Source organism: Mytilus californianus, unplaced genomic scaffold, assembly GCF_021869535.1.
Source record: "Mytilus californianus isolate M0D057914Y unplaced genomic scaffold, xbMytCali1.0.p SCAF_17, whole genome shotgun sequence".
Lineage (NCBI taxonomy): Eukaryota > Metazoa > Mollusca > Bivalvia > Mytilida > Mytilidae > Mytilus > Mytilus californianus.
In genome coordinates, this window is record NW_026262659.1 from 4,171,195 (window position 1) to 4,190,905 (window position 19,711).

At 34.4% G+C, this 19,711-nt stretch overlaps 1 protein-coding gene across 1 annotated transcript; it reads left to right on the forward strand.

The window, feature by feature from the left end:
- Positions 1–4,269: 4,269 nt before the first annotated feature.
- On the forward strand, positions 4,270–19,210 carry LOC127726453 (uncharacterized). Its single transcript, XM_052233830.1, has 8 exons — positions 4,270–4,354; positions 6,778–6,940; positions 7,843–7,943; positions 9,398–9,517; positions 10,477–10,656; positions 11,441–11,556; positions 12,518–12,638; positions 16,544–19,210. Exons 1-8 carry the CDS (start codon positions 4,303–4,305, stop codon positions 17,143–17,145), a joined length of 1,455 nt encoding a protein of 484 aa, XP_052089790.1. The 5' UTR covers positions 4,270–4,302; the 3' UTR covers positions 17,146–19,210.
- The last annotated feature ends 501 nt before the right edge of the window (positions 19,211–19,711 follow it).

A 19,711-nucleotide genomic window follows, 5' to 3' on the forward strand; every position in this document is an offset into this window, starting at 1 on the left:
ATGATGTTGGCACTCCTTCAGCAATGGCTGATTGTTTGTTAGTGTTTCTAGACCCGAAGCGATATGATGTTGGCATTCTTCCACCAGTGGCTGATTGCTTGTTAGTGTTGTCTAGACCAGAGGTGATATGATGTTGGCACTCGTCCACCAATGGCTGATTATTTGTTAGTGTTGTCTAGACCAAAGGCGATATGATGTTGGCACTCCTCCAGCAATGGCTGATTGTTTGTTAGTTATGTCTAGACCCGACGCGATATGATGTTGGCACTTGTCCACCAATTGCTGATTGTTTGTTAGTGTTGTCTAGACCGAAGGCGATATGATGTTAGCACTCGTCCACCAATGGCTGGTTGTTTGTTAGTGTTGTCTAGACCCGAGGCGATATGATGTTGGCATTCGTCCACCAATGGCTGATTGTTTGTTAGTGTTTCTAGACCCGAAGCGATATGATGTTGGTACTCGTCCACCAATGGCTGATTGTTTGTTAGTTATGTCTAGACCCGAGGCGATATGATGTTGGCACTCCTCCAGCAATGGCTGATTATTTGTGAGTGTTGTCTAGACCCGAGGCAATATGATGTTTGCACTCGTCCACCAATTGCTGATTGTTTGTAAGTGTTGTTTAGACCCGAGGCCATCTGATGTTGGCATTCTTCCACCAGTGGCTGATTGTTTGTTAGTGTTGTCTAGACCCAAGGCGATATGATGTTTGCACTCCTCCAGCAATGGCTGATTGTTTGTTAGTGTTGTCTAGATCCGAGGCAATATGATGTTTGCACTCGTATACCAATGGCTGATTGTTTGTTAGTGTTGTTTAGACCGAAGGCGATATGATGTTAGCACTCGTCCACCAATGGCTGGTTGTTTGTTAGTGTTGTCTAGACCCGAGGCGATATGATGTTGGCATTCTTCCACCAGTGGCTGATTGTTTGTTAGTGTTGTCTAGACCCGAGGCGATATGATGTTGGCACTCCTCCAGCAATTGCTGATTGTTTGTAAGTGTTGTCTAGACCCAAGGCGATATGATGTTGGCACTCGTCCACCAATGGCTGGTTGTTTGTTAGTGTTGTCTAGACCCGAGGCGATATGATGTTGGCATTCTTCCACCAGTGGCTGATTGTTTGTTAGTTATGTCTAGACCCGAGGCGATATGATGTTGGCACTCCTCCAGCAATGGCTGATTGTTTGTTAGTGTTGTCTAGACCCGAGGCAATATGATGTTTGCACTCGTCCACCAATTGCTGATTGTTTGTAAGTGTTGTTTAGACCCGAGGCAATCTGATGTTGGCATTCTTCCACCAGTGGCCAATTGTTTGTTAGTGTTGTCTAGACCGAAGGCGATATGATGTTAGCACTCGTCCACAAATGGCTGGTTGTTTGTTAGTGTTGTCTAGACCCGAGGCGATATGATGTTGGCATTCTTCCACCAGTGGCTGATTGTTTGTTAGTGTTGTCTAGACCCGAGGCGATATGATGTTGGCACTCCTCCAGCAATTGCTGATTGTTTGTAAGTGTTGTCTAGACCCGAGGCGATATGATGTTGGCACTCCTCCAGCAATGGCTGATTGTTTGTTAGTGTTGTCTAGACCCGAGCCCATCTGATGTTGGCACTCGTATACCAATGGCTGATTGCTAGTATTTTCTAGACCCGAGGTGATATGATGTTGGCACTCCTCCAGCAATGGCTAATTGCTTGTTAGTGTTGTCTAAACCCGAGACAATATGATATTGACATTCGTCCACCAATGGCTGATTGTTTGTTAGTGTTGTCTAGACCCGAGGCGATATGGCGTTGGCACTCCTCCACCAATGGCTGATTGTTTGTTAGTGTTGTCTAGACCAGAGGCGATATGATGTTGGCACTCCTCCAGCAATGGCTGATTGTTTGTTAGTATTGTTGAAGAACCAGTGGCAAACATTTCAAGCATATCCAGGACGATAGCAATTTTAAAACAATTAATTTTAAACTGTAAAATAGGTCGACCAGGATGAAGGCAGACGTCTAACACTGGAAAAGATTTGTATGTTGGATACGTGACGAAACTGTGCATGGCAACAGTCTATCTCAGGCCCGCTTAAGGAGGTGTTGCAAGGATGTTTTTACGTATCGAGTTTGGCACTATCCCTAAATAAGGCATCGAATTCAACTTCTACCGGTTGGTAGCTATGTATTTATACACACAGCACTGTCAAACGAATCCCTAAACCCCACCATTGGTACAACTGTCGGACGGACATATCCAGATATACATAGTCAACAATTGGGTGTTCCATAGTTAAAGAACTTATGGTAACATTATCTGATATTGGTCAATTGTTCATATTTTTGGAGTCTACCTTACACATAATATATTTATTTTAATTTGCTGCAGAAGTGTTCAATGAAATAATACCGATAGCTTACTAGCAAACTAGATTCTACTGTTATTGTATTTTACAATAAGATTGTCGGGTGACAGTATTTGTAAGATTTTTTTGCCCAGTATAGTCTGAATATTTTGTTGATAGCATCCTTTATCTGTGTTCTTCACTGCACATGTGTAGAGTAATCGATACGTAGCAAATAGTTCTGTTAAAACCAGTCGCCTTGAACTTGGAGTAATGAGTGAGGTTTTGCTTCTTGATGAAACTATAACTACTTTGACTTTGACTTTAAGATGAAGAACATCGATAAAATTATTTTCCTTTCTTTTGGTTTTTGTCAAATGGTTGTATAAATTTTCTGTCATGAATAAATACAACCTATACCTTTTTTCTTTCAGAAAGTAGGATAAACCAGATACACCATTAGAGACAAAGTTCCAAATCTAATTAACTGCATCTAAGGACCAGAACACGTGTTTGCAATGCAAAAGATATTTATAAACGATAATATAAAAATGAGAAGATTTGGTATGATTGTCAATAACACAACTATCCAGCAGAGTTAAAATGAAGTGGTATTAAGCAATTATTAAAACCGTAAGACCTTCAACAATGAGAAAAATCCATACCGTATAGTAGTCAATAAAAGGTCCAGATATGAAAAATGAGAAAACTAACGCCCTAATTCATAACAAAACAATTTACGAAATACAAATATGACAGACATGGACCAACGACAACCACTGAAATACAGGCTCCTGACTTGGGACAGGCACATAAAGAATGTGGCGGGGTTAAACATGTTTGTGAGCGCTCAATCTTCCTCTAACCTGGGACAAGGGTGTAACAGCACAACCTAAGAACACATGGTAAAAATCAGTTGCAATTTACTTAACTCAAAAGATCGGTACGAGGCACAAAAACAACTAACATTAGAAAATTCTAATATTTGAAACCCGCCTGTCATTACACATTTTGTAAACCCTGTTTAAATGACATGAAAAAAAATTATACCATTTTATTCTAAAGGCGATTAGTGTTTTACACAGCAATAAAAGAAAACAAGAAATATCAACTATTAAATCTCAACAAAATGTTTAAAATTACATGGAACCTGCAACCTTCAATTTGTTAAGTTTGTCTATGCATTGGAACCTTTTATAGCTAATACTTTTTTGTGTAGGTTTGGATCATTGTTGAAGGCTTGACCTACGGTGACCTGTAGTTATTTTAATTCGTGTCCTAAGGCTAAGGTCGTTGATGGACAATTTTCACGTTGGCAATCATACCACATATACTTATTTTCAATTATACTTTCATCATAAAAAGGGGAATTATTGAAGGAGAAACTAAAACTCATTTGAATATCATTGTCAAATAGAGAATATTTCTACTTTTTCAATTTGTCAGTTGTGGGTATTTAGAATATTTCCCTACGTCAGTAACCTTATTAGGACGGAAAATTACAATTCAAAATACAACAAAAGAATAACACGATTTAAATTTTACACTTACTTAAGTTTGCTAAATTGAAATTATGCAGATTAATCCAAATTAATCAGATTTAATGTAAACCTACTGCTTTATGTTTTAAACACTTCGACACCACTAGATATACACTACAGGGAGGGAAAGAATAGGGGAGGAAAAACGAAAAGTTATTTTATTATCGAAGAATATTTTGTACGTCGTAATAAAGTGATGTTAAAAAAAACTGAGAATAAGTTTTCCTGAAGATATACGAACGAAGAGAGATGTGAATCTTAACATCTAAATAAATACTTTGCAGTTGTTAACCTTTAACTGGCCTATCCTGAAGTATGGAACTGTTGTAATGGAGAACAAAAACATGGAGACGTAAAAAATTGTGAAAAAAATACTTTTTAATTAAATTCATTCGGAAAAGTTTATCTTGAAGTGCCATAATGACTTAGAAAAATGAGGATTATCGGATATTTTTTAACTTTGTTTGTGTTGTTCGTGTCAAATGGTAAGTTCATAAAAAGTTTTACGAAGTTCGTAAAGTATCATTGAGAATCTCTAAAAACCAATTTACTACAATATCTCTTATGCAAAGGCGTATGCATCGATTTCAGTTATGACTGAAATGTCCTTACATGGCTTGTCATGAACAGTAAGAAATTCACGACAAATGATTGTTAGTTTTGGTTAATTGTCCTCTTTTGTCCGATACACATATAAGAAAATATCATAATACTACCAGCATGCTCTTTGAAAGAGTATATCCCCCTGCCTAATGTTGTATATCCCCCTGTCTTATGTTGTATATCCCCCTGTCTAATGTTGTATATCCCCCCTGTCTAATGTTGTGTATCCCCCTGTTTAATGTTGTATATCCCTGTCTAATGTTGTATATCCCCCTGTCTAATGTTGTATATCCCCCTGTCTTATGTTGTATATCCCCCTGTCTAATGTTGTATATCCCCCCTGTCTAATGTTGTGTATCCTCCCTGTTTTATGTTGTATATCCCTGTCTAATGTTGTATATCCCCCTGTCTAATGTTGTATATCCCCCTGTCTAATGTTGTATATCCCCCTGCCTAATGTTGTATATCCCCCTGTCTAATGTTGTATATCCCCCTGTCTAATGTTGTATATCCCCCTGTCTAATGTTGTATATCCTCCTGTCTTATGTTGTATATACCCCTTCTAATGTTGTATATCCCCCTGTCTAATGTTGTATATCCCCCTGTCTAATGTTGAATTTGAAAATAAGGATATGTGATAAAATTGTTAATTAGACAACTATCCACCAAGGATATAAACATGGTATATCACTTAATGATTAGTGAAACATTTGTCGTATGGTAAAAAACTGTCAAAGATACCAGTTTTATAATTTGGTTCGCCAGACGCTCGTTTTGTCAACATAAAACTCAGCAGTGGCGTTCGAATCAAAACAGTCGGAAGGTCAAAATCAATTGCAAAGTTAAAATCCGACAAATCCGGTACGCGAGACAGGTTCCTGAGATGGAACCCACGGACAACCACTAGGATATAGGCTCCTAGCTTAGGGCAGTTTCATAAAGAACGTGGTGCTCCACCCTCCCCCTTCTCCATTGGTGTAACAACACAACCTTTTAACAAGCTGTAAAAATTAATTCATAAAGGGCTCGACTTATCAAATTTGCACGCATAGATCTAAAATTATTGAAGACTGTATGTTGCCCTATAAATGTCATTGGTTAATTTGTCCTTGGGTTGCTGTCTCATTGGATAATATTTCACACATATCCTGGTATTCATATTTACAAGTTCGAATAGGTGATGAAGTAAACGTTTTCTTAACTTTTCGCACTCATATTCGACTAGAAGTAAAGTCTGACACATTGGATATTGCTGCCCTGGCCTGCGTTTCACAAAAAATCTTACGACTAAAATTGATCGTAACTCTTACGCAATTCAGTATTATAGATTTTAGATAACCAAAAAAAGACGCTTTCAAATTTAGGAAACGATTTGTCTACATAAAAGTTATAAACACGGTATTGTGTATATACATAATGTACGGGAGGAAACAGATAACAGGAATCACAAATGACACGGACAACAAAATGCTACACCAGCCACCTGCAACATGTATATAAACGCAAATGTGTTACATAACCTGTCTTATCAGTCATAACGTGTGGTAAGATATACTCTACAACTACATAAAGCATTTTCAAAAATAGTTCCAGTTGCTACATGTATAATCCGGACAACTTTTGATTTGTGCTTGGGCTAGCAGTAAGATAGCTACATGTACAATCCAGACAACTTTTGATTTGTGGTTGGGCTAACAGTAAGATAGCTACATGTACAATCCAGACAACTTTTGATTTGTGCTTGGTCTAGCAGTAAGATAGCTACATGTACAATCCAGACAACTTTTGATTTGTGGTTGGTCTAGCAGTAAGATAGCTACATGTACAATCAAGACAACTTTTGATTTGTGCTTGGTCTAGCAGTAAGATAGCTACATGTACAATCCAGACAACTTTTGATTTGTGGTTGGTCTAGCAGTAAGATAGCTACATGTACAATCCAGACAACTTTTGATTTGTGGTTGGTCTAGCAGTAAGATAGCTACATGTACAATCCAGACAACTTTTGATTTGTGGTTGGTCTAGCAGTAAGATAGCACTGTTGTTTGTATTGTAGTTACTGGTAGTGTTTCGTTAGTTGGTTTCTGAACTAGTATTGAGATTGTTTTGGGGTTTTTGTGGGCTACAATTGAGATCCTGATAGCTGTGATTGATACCTCGACCAGTTCTGTAGATGAAGAATGAACAGCTTTTTTTTTTAAATGAACAGTTTTGGAAGGACCAGATCTAAGATTGTATTAAATTGATTATTGTTAATGTAATGGATATTCAATTCCATCATCATGTATATCATGTTATGTTGTAGTTGAGGGATGTACAATCCCGACAGCATTGATTGGGACCTGGACCAGTAGTAACTCCGGCACTATAGAACTCAACTCCACTCATCTGATTGATTATTCTATATACAATAAAGGCGGACTAACGTTCGAGTGCTTCGACCACACCGGACGTTATTACTCGTTTAAGTGAGTTAATTCGTAAACTATTGATGTTTATTTTGTACATTGATTGTTATCAATGGCTTCTTTACTCATTATAATGCTGTTATCTTTTAAGGGTGTTGGTTTATTTTAAGAAAACCTTTAGAGAGAAAAGGCGAATGCAAACAATCCTTTCTTTTCTATGGTACCTATGAATCCTCTTTTCAACAGCCTCGTTTTAAACGGATAAAAATTAATAAATTTGTAGAATTTTAACTCCTATGCATCTCCTGTAATTCTTGTATAGGTTTGGATCATTGTTGAAGGCTTGACCTACGGTGACCTGTAGTTATTTTAATTCGTGTCCTAAGGCTATACTGCAACATTTAAAGTACAACAAACAGTAAAATGGAGTTTATAAATAAATTTAACATTCGATGTTCGGTGATAACCTCTTTTTATGTGATTGAACTGAACTGACAATGTTTAACTTTACTATGAACAAGGTTTACTGATAAATAAATTTGTTTATTGCTGCATTTCCTATTCTTTGTTAACGGCATCGAAGGGGATAAATAAATTTGTTTATTGCTGCATTTCCTATTCTTTGTTAACGGCATCGAAGGGTTTCCCAATAAATCGTTAAAGTTGGAAGGTTTGTTAACACACACAAGTTTTATACTATTAAATATTACAATACTTTTGTTAGAAAGTAAAGCATGGTGTTATGATATGTTTTTTCTAGGTATGAAATCATTTACAATCTACAACATTTTACTTTTTGTTGTACTTTAAATGTTGCAGTATAGTAACTATATGTTTTAGTGAAATCATTGACAACGACATACAAGAATTACAGGAGATGCATACATTAATTATTATTTACTTAGTTTGATTCAATTTTAATACATTTTTCAATCAGTTTTTCTTTCAATTTAATCTTACAGAACTGAAAGTATTTCTTTGTTCAATGCAGTGGCTGTTGCTTCATTATGTATCGAGTTTACAGCAGTCAAAACGGGAATGTATAAATATGTCATCAAGACAAGTAAGTTACAATGTATAAATATGTCATCAAGACAAGTAAGTTACAATGTATAAATATGTCATCAAGACAAGTAAGTTACTATGTAAAAATATGTCATCAAGACAAGTAAGTTACAATGTAAAAATATGTCATCAAGACAAGTAAGTTACAATGTATAAATATGTCATCAAGACAAGTACGTTACTATGTAAAAATATGTCATCAAGACAAGTAAGTTACAATGTAAATATATGTCATCAAGACAAGTAAGTTACTATGAATGATGGCATCAAAGCAAATAAGTAGCACTTCACTAAAATACCCACAAATCCTACACTTACTCACTCAGTTCTTGAAACCAGGGAAACAAATATCAATAAAATCAGTTTGTGTATATACCGTTGAGACAGCACATAACGAAAAAAAAAAAAAAAACAAACGAAAGACATCTAGAGGTCAACATATAAAGTGTCTTCAAATATAACGAAATAAATGTAGAGCACTTTTTTGACACGAGTCTAGACTAGAATACATACCTTGAGTCGTCTTTTGATTACTTTTGTCGTTGTGTTGCTGTCTTATTGACATATAACCCAAATGTTCTAGAGACTATAAATAATCTTCAATAATCACCAATTTCCATAATGGACAAAGACAATAAAACCACTGACGGTTTATTGATGTAGTACGTCACCAAATGCTATTGAAACCGTGCCATCCTATTCTCTTCTATCGGCAGCTGTATTTCCAAGATGATTTCATACAGTAACTTCGTGATTATTATAAGGAAAACTATTTCTGCAATTCCAAAAGTAGCTTTATACAGAATTTCAGTACGAACAAATTTAAATATTCTAGAAACTGATAATATCCACAAATTATATAGCGCAATTATTTAACAACAAAAGTACAATTTCAACATTTATCAGAAGATTTTAAGCAAAAAGAAATGACTTGGAAAGACAATTACTCATCTTGCTTACATAATATATGATACCACTAAGAAAATCAGGATGTGACCATTTTGTACAAGATCAGAGCAATAAATTTTTACCTTTGTATTGTTAAAATATACATGTCCTGATCCATTCATAATTTCGGCATAACTGATGCAAAATACGTCTTTCAAGACTAAGACATCACTAAGAACATCCGGGTATCTAACCAAAAGAGGTACACTATTTAGGACGAATCCAACGGAACATTACCATCAAAGGCAGGAAAATAAATAATGGGAAAGGAAATGTCTTCGCGTTTGTCATAAGTATCTAATAGATATAAGAAGATGTGGTATGAGTGCCAACGAGACAACTCTCCATCCAAGTCAAAATAAGACTACATATAGAAGTTCTAATAAAGTCTTTTTTCAGTTTTTTTCAAGAAAAAAATCGGTGCTCTTTTTATTTAGATAGAAAAACGACAGTTGAATTACACCTTGTTTTTCAATCTGACCCATCAAATTTATTTCTTCAAAGGTCAACTGTCACAAGCAGATAATGAAAGATTTATGTATGCCTCTAGCTCGACATCGCTGACTTCGTCCCTTGTATGTGATGACACGTCAAACACGGATTACCATATATTATTAGATTCAAGTAAGTATCTGAGTGTGATAAACTAGTTGATTTCTTGTTCATTATTAGCCTGAAATAATTCAGAAAATAGAAATGAAATAAAGACAATAGTCACGAAGAATGTATACCGATGCTTAATGTTCCACCTTCTTGTAATATACATTAATGGTACTGGGTTTTTTCATTGTTGAAGGTCGTGCGATGACATATATGGGTTCCCATCCTTATCTGATCCTTTTTGTGTTGGGAAGATAGATGTCTCATTGGCAATCATACCTCATCTCCTTATTTTCACAATGAGTTAATTGTTTAGTCTATTGCTCTGGATACATTAGAATTTTTATCCTTTTTCAAAGATATTTCAATTTTAAATAACAAGACGTCGGTGTAGACGTGTCAAAATTATTGGTGATTGATTGATTGATTGATTGATTGATTGATTGATTATTGATTGATTGATCGATTGATTGTTATTTTATTGATTGATTGATTGATTGATTGATTGATTGATTGATTGATTGATTCTAAACGGTCACTGATAATTTATTGTTTTCCTGAATTTGGCCTTAGTCCTAATAATCTTTGAAAATCATTTATTGAAGAAAAACACATTGAAGCATTGTCTAATTATTAGTAACAGGTATATACTACACCACTTGTATATCATTAAAAATAAATCTTTCCTTTTTTTTAATAAGAAAAATATATATCTGTACTTGTCTTGCCTTTTTCAGATGTTACTGTGGTCAAATCTGTGTATATGATATTGATGCATGTACTTACGTCAATAAACGCTTTACAAAAATAAAGAAAACTATAGGACTCCAGCATTCTTGATGCGGTGCCTTAATAATAACAGTTTATTCATTAAAATTCAATAAGGCAAACAACTTTGTTTACATATGTCTATTGCTTCTCTTCAGTAAAGAATGTATACGTTAAAGCAAGAGAGTACATAACAAAAACTGTTTATGTTTCAGGCACTGATGCCGCGGATTTCGCTCAACAATGTCCAGATGCATTTCTCGGAATATTTGGGTATGTTTCTAATATAACAACTGGAGCAGAGTGTAACGGAACCGGAAGTCTTAATGTGTGTGACACAACTACGAAGATGTCCTTCAATTATACGGCATGTTCTACAGTTCAAGCTTATTCCAGTAAGTTAATGTTTGCGAAACAAATGGTTTACTATGATAACTTGAGTATCCCTTGATTGGAATAATATTTACACAGATATAGGAAAGGGTGGAAAGCCTATAGATTTGGGATCAAAAGGTCAATGGTCAGGTCACCGTTACTAAAAATGGAACATTTTTGGAATTGGTTTCCGCATGGTAACTTGATTTTTTCTTGCTTGATTGGAATGAAACTTAATCAGATGGAAGATAGAGAGAAGGTTGAAAGCCTATTAAATTTTGGTTCAATAGGACAACGGCCAAGGTCACTTATACTAAAAATAGAAAAAATGGTAAAATGTTTTGCGGATGGTAGCTTGAGTTAAACTTGGTTGATTGGAATCAAACGTATAACGTTGGAAGATATCGAGAAATAGGAAAGCCTTTTGGTTTCGGGGTTAAAAGATATAGGATAAAGGTGTCTGTTACTAAAAATATCTTATTACGTTTCGGGATGGTATGCCACTATGAATTGTAATACAATTATACAGGTGAACAGTTAGCAATAAAAGTACATATGTATTTGTCACTTCAGACATACTTGTATTTTGAACCCCTCAAATATTAAATAAAATTGTTTTCCCTCAATAAATGTGTAGACAGTGTTATGCCAGCTTACTTTTTGTTAAAAATTATGTTTTTAATTATTTTATTTTTATCTTCATTCTTGCTTAAATAAAATTAACTAAGTCATTTTGTAAATTATAGTTATGTTAAAATACAAGAGGTTTGTTGTGAACTGTACACTGATTTAATTTTGATTCAGGTGGTGGGGAGTTGTACTGTATTTCATCAAGGACTTCCGGTACTAGTACCCAAGTAACGATGTATAACCTTGATTCAACGACTGATGAGTCAACGACTTACAGGTTTATGTGCTATGTACGTTATTTAGTTAATTACATTGTCTACAAATCCTCAACCAAAAATTTTCACTTGACGTTTAGTAAGAAACAACCAATCGTTCAATCAGACCAATCAATTAATCAATCAACCAAAGATAATTACTTGACGTTTAGCAAGCCACAACTAATCAATAAATCAACCAAAGATTTTCACTTAACGTTCAGTATACAACAACCAACCATTCAATCCAACCAATCAATAAATCGACCTCAGATGTTCACTTGACATTAAGTTTGCAACAACCAACCATTCAATCCAACCAATCAATAAATCAACATAAGATGTTCACTTAACGTTCAGTATGCAACAACCAATCAATTAATCCAACCAATCAATAAATCGACCTAAGATTATTCTTTTTTTTACTTGACGTTTAGCAAACCACAACTAATCATTCAATCAAACTTATTAATTAATAAACCAAAGATGTTTACTTTACGTTTAGTAAACAACAACCAATCATTCAATTAAAACAATCAATTAATCAACCAAAGATGTTTACTTTACGTTTAGTAAACAACAACCAATCATTCAATTAAAACAATCAATTAATAAACAAAAGATGTTTACTTTACGTTTAGTAAACAACAACCAATCATTCAATTAAAACAATCAAGTAATAAATCAAAGATGAATAACCGGACCTATCGTTACTCTACTTGATACACAAATTACATAAATGCTTCAACAAAATTATATTGCTGGATCTCCCAATTATTTAGCTTTTTTTCCGAGTTGTTAACATATACTTCTCCATCCTTTACACAAGTATTCCCCATTCTAGATATAAATGTTCCTAAGATGAACATATAGTGAACTCTACACGTAGATGTCTATGATGGTTAACATAGATATTATTTACCTATGTTATTATGTACTTTCTTACCAAGTAATAGTACTTACAAAAGACGGTTATTTGATTCAATTTTTTGTTCAGGTTGTTGAATCTTCGACTGATGGTAACGTGTATGCTTCACAATTTCCTCAGTATTGTTACACTGGACAAACACCAACCACTGTATCAAGTCCAGGGGGACTAATTGTACTGACAGCTAGTTGTAAGTATTTCTAACGGACAAAGTCATACATTTATCTGAACTTAACATTCAAATTATTGTTGTTTAAATCAGGAACTAAATGAAGATTAAAATTGTTGTGTTGTGAATTGGCCGTTTCGGAAATCTAAAGGACTATGGGTAATTTAATTGTCCGTACCCCAAAATGAAAATAACGTCACGTCAATGGTTAAATTGCCATTGGTTAGGACATTTTTAACCAATCACGACGTTTTGGTGTACACTTTTGAAAATATTACCCAGAATGCATTAGATTCTGAACCTGCGAATTGAGTCTTCAGTGGCATCTCTTTCATAGCAACACAAACACTGTTTTATCAAAAGGCAGACAATTGGTAGATATATCAATAAAACAATTATTAAGTTGAAGTCATCTCTTTAAAAGTTTAACGACGGTATCATGGTTGAGCGTGTCACAAATGATGTTTGTGGTTACCGCATTCTGTACTCAAATCATCGTGCATGCTTATACTGTTCATTCTTATTCGTGATGAACTAATTAACGTGGATTGATTGATTGTTGATGTTTACCGCCACTTTCAGCACTTATTCGCTATATCAGGTTTTTATGAATTAAGCCTGAGTAACCGTAAGAAATCATCGACCTACGAAAGGAAAACTGACAATCCTATTCAATCCTGATCGGAGTCGGAGGCAACTGCCACGTGTGGGTTCTAACTTATAACCTCAGTGTTTACAAGCTGTGTTTCTGTAACGTGTGGTGTTGGTGTTTTTGTAACGCGTTATTGTTGTTTCTGTAACGTGTTATGTCAGTATTTTTGTAACGTGTTACTTTGGTGTTCCTGCAACGCGTTATATTGGTGTTTCTGTAACGCGTTATATTGATGTTTCTGTAACGTGTTACGTTGGTGTTTCTGTAACGTGTTATGTTGGTGTTTCTATAACGCGTTATATTGGGGTTTTTGTAACGCGTTATATTGATGTTTCTGTTACGCGTTATATTGGTGTTTCTGTAACGTGTTATATTGGTGTTTCTGTAACGTGTTATGTCGGTGCTTCTGTAACGTGTTATGTTGGTGTTTCTGTAACTCGTTATATTGGTGTTTCTGTAACGTGTTATGTTGGTGTTTCTGTAACGCGATATATTGGTGCTTCTGTAACGTGTTATGTTGGTGTTTCTGTAACGCGATATATTGGTGCTTCTGTTACGCGTTATTTTGGTGTTTCTGTAACGTGTTATGTCGGTGTTTCTGTAACGTGTTATGTTGGTGTTTCTGTAACGTGTTATGTTGGTGTTTCTGTAACGTGTTATATTGGTGTTTCTGTAACGTGTTATGTCGGTGTTTCTGTAACGTGTTATGTTGGTGTTTTTGTAACGTGTTATGTTGGTGTTTTTGTAACGCGTTATTTTGGTGTTTCTGTAACGTGTTATGTCAGTATTTTTGTAACGTGTTACTTTGGTGTTCCTGTAACGCGTTGTATTGGTGTTTCTGTAAAGTGTTACGTTGGTGTTTCTGTAACGTGTAACATTGGTGTTCCTGTAACCTGTTACGTTGGTGTTCCTGTGGCGTGTTAAATTCGTGTTTCTTTAACGTGTTAAGTTCGTGTTTCTTTAACGTGTTAAGTTCGTGTTTCTTTAAAGCATTATGTTGGTGTTGGTGTTTTTGTCTTTTTCTTGATTTAATATACAATTGCCATATCATCAATAATAGATAATTAGTTCAAAAAAAGGGTGCTGATAACATTAACGATAACACTTTTACTGCACCAGATGCGTATTCTAAAAAATAAATGTCTCTTCAGTGTTATATTGAAAAATATTGAAAAAAGAAAGTAATCAAATCTCAAGAGAAAGGGGTAAAAACAGATATTATAAAACTTTTGATCGTTTAATTCACTAATGTGTACGTCGTGTTAGCGTTGTTGAAATGCATAAAACTGCATCATGCCTTCTTTTTTTTATCAAAAACAAAAAACAATAAACTTGTATTATAATTGCATCTTTTTTTCTTCTTGTAGCTACCTGTGGTACGTATATCTATTTAATTGTGCTATCAATTTTAATAATTATTCTTTATCTTAAAGACCACTTCTGTTAAACTGTTAGTCACATAGGAAATCTTCCAACCTGTATTCAATTTGTTTTCTGAGATTTATTATTGATAAAATCGGAGCTGATTCCTTAAAGATTATTGATAAAACTCATCTGGTTTTAAAACCATCTCATGATAACTTTACCATTGAAAAAGTAGAAGGACGTTTTGATATATTCTCAGGTGATTAATTTGGTATTTTGTTTACAAAAATTATAATTTGAACTCTCTCTTGAAAAGTTTATAGTTGCAAATATTCTTATTGTGTCTCCTTTGCTTGTAGTTCTTCCTGTTATCAGGACTTATATCTATGTAATATTTTTCTTCGAGTGTTTCTGATTAGTTTTGAGCTGGGAACAGTATATCTATATAATATATATGTTCCTGGTATTGAGTAATAATTCACATCGAATACAAGAAACGCAGTAAAAGTTTTTTTAATTTTATAACGGGTGATTTAAGGGTTTTTGAAAGGTAGAATAATTAAGCGCTAAGACCTCTCTGTGTTCAACAAAAAATATACGATATATTTATCCAGAATTTATTTTCTTTTTATATCTTTTTGGTTATCAGACTGATCTAGATGAAAGTATACTCCACACAGTAATAGCAGTGCAGTTTACCTTCATTTGCTCTCTGTTAGGTCCATTCTACATGCATACAGTTATTTTTTCTCATTCAAAGAACACAAACTGATGAGGTTACATGTATGTTTACTCTCAAATCTCATTGGTTCAACTTTCTAAAAACTGTTACCCGGATTTGTTTAAATCACAATACAAATAATCATAAGAAAAAGTATGTAAAAATGTAACAAAGCATACAAAACTATAGTAATGTTCACGATTTCACAAAGAGCAGGAAGCGACACACTGTGCAGTGCACTATTTAACTCTTGTGTTGGAAATGTTTTCACTCTCATTAAGTTAATTTCTCGATAACTATCATCATTAACAAAATTTTAGAAACGTATTTCTATGAGTTATATATTGAAATTGAAATCATACCTGGCATCACGCTTTATTTTCAAAAATTAAGAATTTACCATTGATGGGTTTGAGGAGGAAATACAATACCATGGATAAAACACAGATACAAACAGTTTATATTATGCAGTTTATTCATACGAGGGGTTTGCATTCACCTTTATATTCTGAATGACTTAAAATGGATATCACAGTTATGTATGTTTTTGGTTGGTTTTTTTTTTTAATATTTGACATTTTATTAGGCCCACATTCCGTATTACTTGTTTCAATCACAGCATAAACCAGGCTGTAGTTTTTGGTTGTTTCACTTTTTTAAGCGGTTAATGTTTTGAAGGCCGCATAAGTCCGTACAGTGCTACTCACATTCCGGTCCTTTGGTCTCATGAGGATAGTTTTCTCGCTAGCAACAATACCACTTATCCTTCTTTTGTAAATGTAGATGTGTGATGTGACACAATTGATATAGGTAAAGATTGAAAATGTCCCTGATAAGAAATAAATTCAGCCCTACCTCTTTAAAACAAGGGGGTTCAAACATTTTTCCTTGTTTATTTGGTCTTGGTATTTCAAAGCAAATTTAGTTTAGATATTTCCATTTTTTAGCATTTGGTCTCTGGTGGATAGTTGTCTCGTTTGCAGTGTGACACTGTGAATATAAGTGAAGATTGAAAGAGTTTTTGGAAAATGGCTCTTCAGGAAATTTGCCCATCCTCTTTAATACAAGGGTAAAGACATTTTGCCTTGTTTCTTCATTCAAAATGACACATTAATAAGAATTGTTTACTTTGAATGTACTATGTCTGCTTTTTTGCTTCTGTTTACATGCTATATTGTAATATTTTAGTGCCTCCAAAGTCTTCCGGTTTAACCGCTGGCGCCAGCGCAGGAATAGCTATTGGTGTACTTCTAATATTATTAATTCTGTTGCTGCTTATTGGATTCTGCATATACAAGAAGACCAGGAAAGTGGACCCCGGTCCAATACCACCTGATCAAGGTGTGGCACCGGCAGAAACAAAAATGCCGACTGAAGACAAATCAAGACCGGATATGATGAGAAATATAAGACCTTTCAACCATTCAAACATGCGTAGAAACGACGATATGGACATTGAGGATATTGAAGATAGGGATAAGGTTCCAAGACTGGAGAGAGATCTTACCCAACATTCAACACTCCGACAACAGATTATAACACCGAGTGTTGTGAATCCTATGGTCCGTGAATGGAGTGATATGGGCTACTCCGATGACTTGACATTAATAGATTCGGAGAATATGCATAATCAGTTAGATCCCCCCTCACCTATACCTGAAGGGTTAACACCAGTCGAAGGATTCGGTCCAGTGTACGATTATTGGAATACTGTAGACGAAAGGCACGCTCCGGAAAAGAAGAAAAAGAAAAAGAAAAATGTGAAAAAGAAGAAAAAGAAAAATGATTAGGGAAAAGTATATAATGAAGTACAATTTGGACGTGAGATATATATCTGTACGATATTAATTGATACTTTTGAGAGAGGGAGAGAGAGAAAACAAGCTGTTATACAATGATAGATAAGTGCTTATGATGTTAGCATATGCACAATGAAGTATTATTTTGACGTTTTTTATACAACATTATGCAATGTTTGTCTATAATGAATTTATGGTGTTCTTTTACTTCTGGAAAGTGATGGTTTAAATACATGTATATTATCTATTATTGCTGTTTTACGAATTTTTCCTTTGATCTTGCTGACTGATAATTTCCTTTCTCAGCGGAGTCGAGTGATATGAAAACGGAGTCGAGTGATATGAAAATTATCGCTAGAAACTAAGGGAACACGTGCCGTTGTCAAGGAAATTAACAACGTCTTCATAGGTAAAATAGCGATAAACAGATTATCATTGGTCATCTCAACTCGATTCCTTTTTTCACTTTCGCCGTACCGGCTCAAGCGAGAAAATCAATCTCGTTGAGATGACCAACGATAATCTATAATTAATTTTATTTTTATTTTGTCAGTTAGAAGATTATTGTACAATTGAATATTCTTTTACGCTCTTAGAATTTTGTTATTATACTGTTTACAAGAATTGTAAAAGTTGTATGCGACATGAGCTAACTTGGTGTGATTTATGATAACGTTTTCATTTACTTTATAACAATTATTCATGATCAGTCACTTATTGGTATTGAGATAACAGTTCTGTCACGATAGTTTTCAGCTACACAGCTAACAACAAAATCAACATTTTGTATTTTTTGTTACGATTTTATTTTATTTTGTATGTATCTCTGGGAAGATATGTTTTAAAAAAGCCAATAAGTACAAATCCAACACTTAAGAATTCCTCTATCTTATTTCAGTTTTTGTTGTTGTCAGATGGTCTCTATTGTGATTTGGCTAGACAAGTTAGATGTTAAGGAGCAGCTAATATACAAAACATGAAAATGACCAACCAAAATTTGCGTTACACATTTTTTTGTTTATTCCTGTAATATTTTGTTGACCCATACTGCTTACAAAATGGGAATAGTGTGCTTGTATCGAATTCAAGCATTTCTCAAATTGCTTTCAAAATTGATCAAGTGTGCTTATTTACAAACAAATATTCAAACACATATGCTTATTCGATCCATACATTTTATATATACTTGCCCTGTACTTATAGATAATAGATGTAAAAGTATTTTAAAAACTATTCCCTTATGGTAACAAGCTGACATACAAGGCAACAATACCACAAACCATTTTTTGTTGCAAGTAAAACCTCAAGAAACTAGAAATAGATCATCTGGACGACAGAAATAAGTTAACTAATATTTTATGTTTTGTATGTGCTCTTTACTTTTATCTTATTTATTAAATGGTAAAACTGTGTAATGTGCTGATGATATTATTACAGAGACAGATTCTAACGCTGGGTTAACAGCAGCAGCAACCATTGGCATTGCATTTGCTGTCTTGTTTTTATTCCTACTATTAGTCTTCATATGTGGTTTTATTGTACACAAGAAATCTAAAAAGGGTGAACCATTATTAAAAGATGACTCCGAATCCGAAACGGAACTGCAGATAGAAAACCCTCCTGGAAATCGTCCTAGATCGATGAAAAGTACAGTTAATACCACAGCCATGCACGTGCCATCTAGTACACTTCCGTTTATTGAAGGAAGTGACAAAGTTCCGACATTGTCACGTGACCTTACACGCCAATCAATTCCAACGATTTCAAGAGATGCTACACAGCAGTCGATTATTACACCACGTGCAATCAATCCATCTGTCCGGGAGTGGTATGACAAAGAAATGGAAAAGACTATATTCTTGGCAGCCGCAAAGTGACTTGAAAAGACTTGAATTGAACATATTGCATTTTTAGTATTCCTCAATTTTTAATTCTGTTCGTAGTATGTTTGAATGTTTTTGGTATCAAAAGGTGTTTTAAAAATGTTCTTAAATAATAACTTCGACAATGTAAAAAAAGAGTGTATCTTCTATTGATAATAATACGCTTAAAGATGCTTTTTTATTTCTCAATTTCAACAAGCTAGACATAAATGAAACAGTCCAGTCTTAGTCTCATACCCATAGAAAATGACCAGACACTAAAGTGTAGGAAGCGGAAATTATATCATTTTTTTTTCTGTTCTGCTATCAAATCGAATACCTAAAACTGCCATTTTCTGTCTTTGGCTCTTATTATGTTGCTCTTCTACGTTTTGGTGTTAAATCTTCGATATTTAGTGGTTGTTCCGTAAAGTTTATAAAAATAAGGAGATGTGGTAAGATTGCCAATTGCCATTTTGTGAACCTGATCTAGCATTATTTTTTACCTTTAATCGCTTTTCATCAGTCAGATATACTCATGCATATATAGTGATACATTCAGGAACAATTTCCAAAAAAGAGATTAATTGAACTAAGGTCAATTTTGCTTATAGGAATTAGAGTAAAAGTTCCTTGACGAAACAGTGAGTTAAAGGAATATCGCTAAACTGTCTTCGGAGAACCGGAATCGCTCA

Excerpts from the sequence above, each read along its gene's own strand:
- LOC127726453 (XM_052233830.1), top strand. The coding sequence starts at position 4,303 with ATGAGGATTATCGGATATTTTTTAACTTTGTTTGTGTTGTTCGTGTCA. Across the intron at positions 11,557-12,517 it reads CTTACAGGTTTATGTGCTAT|GTTGTTGAATCTTCGACTGA; the intron begins GTACGTTATTTA and ends TTTTTTGTTCAG. Across the intron at positions 12,639-16,543 it reads AATTGTACTGACAGCTAGTT|TGCCTCCAAAGTCTTCCGGT; the intron begins GTAAGTATTTCT and ends GTAATATTTTAG.